Source organism: Caenorhabditis briggsae (genome assembly GCF_000004555.2).
Source record: "Caenorhabditis briggsae complete genome, chrIV, whole genome shotgun sequence".
In the NCBI taxonomy this organism is placed as follows: domain Eukaryota; kingdom Metazoa; phylum Nematoda; class Chromadorea; order Rhabditida; family Rhabditidae; genus Caenorhabditis; species Caenorhabditis briggsae.
In genome coordinates this window covers 6,838,386-6,841,272 of record NC_013487.2, presented here as the reverse complement: position 1 = coordinate 6,841,272, position 2,887 = coordinate 6,838,386, and the positions used below count along the sequence as shown (strand labels likewise).

The 2,887-nt window shown below is 40.9% G+C and overlaps 2 protein-coding genes across 2 annotated transcripts in view; both read right to left on the bottom strand.

Annotated features, from left to right (window-relative positions):
• CBG05468 overlaps positions 1 to 938 on the bottom strand; it is a gene marked incomplete at both ends in the record, with an annotated part of 1,690 nt that extends 752 nt beyond the window's left edge. Inside the window, 2 exons of the mRNA XM_002633545.1 lie at positions 415 to 534; positions 803 to 938. Coding sequence (XP_002633591.1) covers positions 415 to 534; positions 803 to 938 — 256 coding nt within the window. The remainder of the gene's footprint in view (positions 1 to 414; positions 535 to 802) is intronic.
• Positions 939 to 1,587: 649 nt separating this feature from the next.
• Cbr-seu-1 overlaps positions 1,588 to 2,887 on the bottom strand; it is a gene marked incomplete at both ends in the record, with an annotated part of 4,278 nt that continues 2,978 nt past the window's right edge. Inside the window, 2 exons of the mRNA XM_045235393.1 lie at positions 1,588 to 1,677; positions 1,725 to 2,479. Coding sequence (XP_045092952.1) covers positions 1,588 to 1,677; positions 1,725 to 2,479 — 845 coding nt within the window. The remainder of the gene's footprint in view (positions 1,678 to 1,724; positions 2,480 to 2,887) is intronic.

Sequence of the window (2,887 nt, the reverse complement as noted above, 5' to 3'; positions counted from 1 at the left end):
CAAATTTCAGACATTAAAATCGGAAAAATCGAAAAAGAATCTTTTGAAATAGCTGAAAAACCTAAAAAAGGTCTAAAAATTTTGCACAAAAATGTCGACAAAAAACGGTAATTTTCCGGAATTTTCCGTTTTTCGCTTCTTCCGGTTTTCAAAAGTTTTTCGAGATATATTAACAGAAACTTTGGAAAGCTGAAAAAAATCTGAAAAAAACAATGAAAATCTAAAAAAAAAAACGATTCTTGATGCAGTTTTCTCTATGAACGAATGTTTTTTTTTAATTTTTTTTTCTTTTGCACATTTTAATGTATAAAAAATTTCTAATCATCTGAGTCCGTATACCGGACCGAAGGATCCAGAACTCATACTCGATAAAATTTATTCCAGAAAATAGATTAAATAATTCTAAGAACTCACACTTGGTATTCAAATTGTCCAATTTTCCAGCCAACTTCTCAGCAACCACCTTCATATCCACGTAGCGTTGAGCAGTAGTGTTGTTCATGTTCTCCAGCAATTTGTATTCTTCGATAGATCCTGAAAGAGAGTGAAATGTAAGAGATTTTCTTTTGGCCAGACCAGAGTTCTGGTCCATGTTCGCCTAAAAATTTTCCATTTTGACACGCACACCCCTTCTAAAAAGACGAACACAACAAAAACCGACAAAAACCGAAAACAAATACCAAAATGAAATTCTCGGGGGAGATAATCTTGAGACCGAGAACCAGAAACTTGGAGTTTTTCAGACTTTCCGACCTATTTCTGACCAGAAATCCCTCTATTTTTTTCAGTTTTCAAAGCTTACCCTCAATCTGATGCTCGAAGAATTTTCCAACTTTATCAGTCATGTTGTCAGCTAACTGTCTGATATGTGGTACGGGAGCAGGTGTAGAAGGGACTGGAGGCGATGACGTCGATGCGCGCTCGTTGATTTCAGCCATTTCGCTACAAAAGAGGATTATTGCATATGATACAGGTGGCAATAGCGGCAGACTAGAAAAGAGAGGAAATTTGAATTTTGATTGCACTAGAACTTTTTAAACTTGTTCATATTGGTGAAACATCGGAGAAATCGGAGCTTTGAAACAGAAACGCCGGGGGCCGTGGCCGAAGGTCCCACAACAACAACTACAGTAACTTAAGAATATTTTTATTTTTCAAATTTTTTTTATAATGATAGTATTTTCAGGTTACTGTAGTTGTGGTTGTGAGACCTTTGGATTTTTTGTACCAAAAAACCCTAAAATCGATTAACTGAGTTTCTTTCGAATTGGACCGACTAGCTGGTGGCCTCTCTGTTTACCCGTCGGATTAAATTTATTTTAATCCGTTCTTTCCCGAAAAACTGCTAACAAAAAAGTACAACCTCAGAGATCATAAACTCCTTTTGGACTCTACGAATTCACATTCCATCCCAAGAAATCTTTTTATTTACTGAAACAAAGAAAGCCAGTTATATTAAAACATCAGGTTCTTAGTGCACATGCACGTGCTTACACAGACAAAACAAAAACAGACTTTATATGAAAAATTACAGAAATTAAAAAGAAAGCGGTAATATTCATAAATATATTAAAAATTGTGAGAGGTTTAGACTCCATTGCGGTAAGATGCAACGACTTTCTCTCCTGGTCTGCCCCGTGGCGGTGATGATGGACGACGACGAAGTGGAGAACGATTCTGAAAAAAAGATTAGATTGAAGATGTTGAACAAATGAAGAACTCACCCTTCCAGTGTCAAACGATCCTCTTTCCACTCGTTTACGATCTCCAAAATCGTTTGGTCTTCTGTCATCACGTCTAATTCGATCCGGCGATCTGCGACGTTGCATCTGATCTCCACGTCCTCCACGATGATCCTCCATTCGTTGTGGTCCTCCTCCAAACGATCTACGCAATGGTGATGGGGCTCTGATCCGAGCGGCAGGATCGTTACTTCTTCTCGGTGGTGTCGGTTGTGGCGGTGCTAAAAAGAGGCAGCTGTTATTAAACGGGGTCCGCAATGACATCAATGACGGAATTCGGGAGACCAATGCATCTGAATTCGATGAAGAAGACGAGGAGGAAGGGGACGCATCTAGGGATCCAGCTGACGAGGTCGAAGGCATGTGATGTGCACAAGAGCACTGACACCATCTGCTAGAAAACGTCGGCTCTCCTAGGCCTTCAGAGGAAGAAGATAAGAATGATGAGGTACTCGTACTACTATGATAAAAATTCTCCATTTTCTTAGTCCCAGGTGGCGCGGCTATCCGCATCGTGAGTAGCGATGGTATTCGCTTAATATCTGTACCTGCTCCTCCTGTTCTGTTGCTCTCCGATCGTTCGCTCCTTTTCGACGATGAGTCCTTTCGATCCGAATCCCGTGGACGAGCTGCTGGCGATCGGCTGCGACGACGATCCTTTTCACGATCCGATGACGACGATGGAGCATCCTTCTTATCCTCACGACGACGTGATTGAGTTTTAGATGGTGAGGAGCCTGAGAAATGGGTTTTGTTATGTTTTGGGAAGGATCAGGATACTGGGAGCCTCCCGGTGGGAGGAGATCAGGTCAATTTGGAAATGTGCAAGTGGCGAAAGTGGGAAAGGGATCAAAAATTCAGGAAATGGAGCAGAATTTTCAGACGATTTTCACTTTTAATGAGCACAAGGGCTCATAACAAGGGTTCCTAGAACTGATGAATTCGCAGAGAATAAGCATTCTGGGATTTTTCGCAAAATTTAAAGGGACTTTTGGTTCCGAAGAGAAGCATCGACTGGGACATTGCATGCAGATACCAATGAAAAATAAGTACCATGACGTCTTCTCTCCTTGTTCTCTTCGCTTTTCTTAGCTTCCACTCTCGCCTTCTTGGTATCTGGTTCTCCATCATCTTCCTTCTTCCGA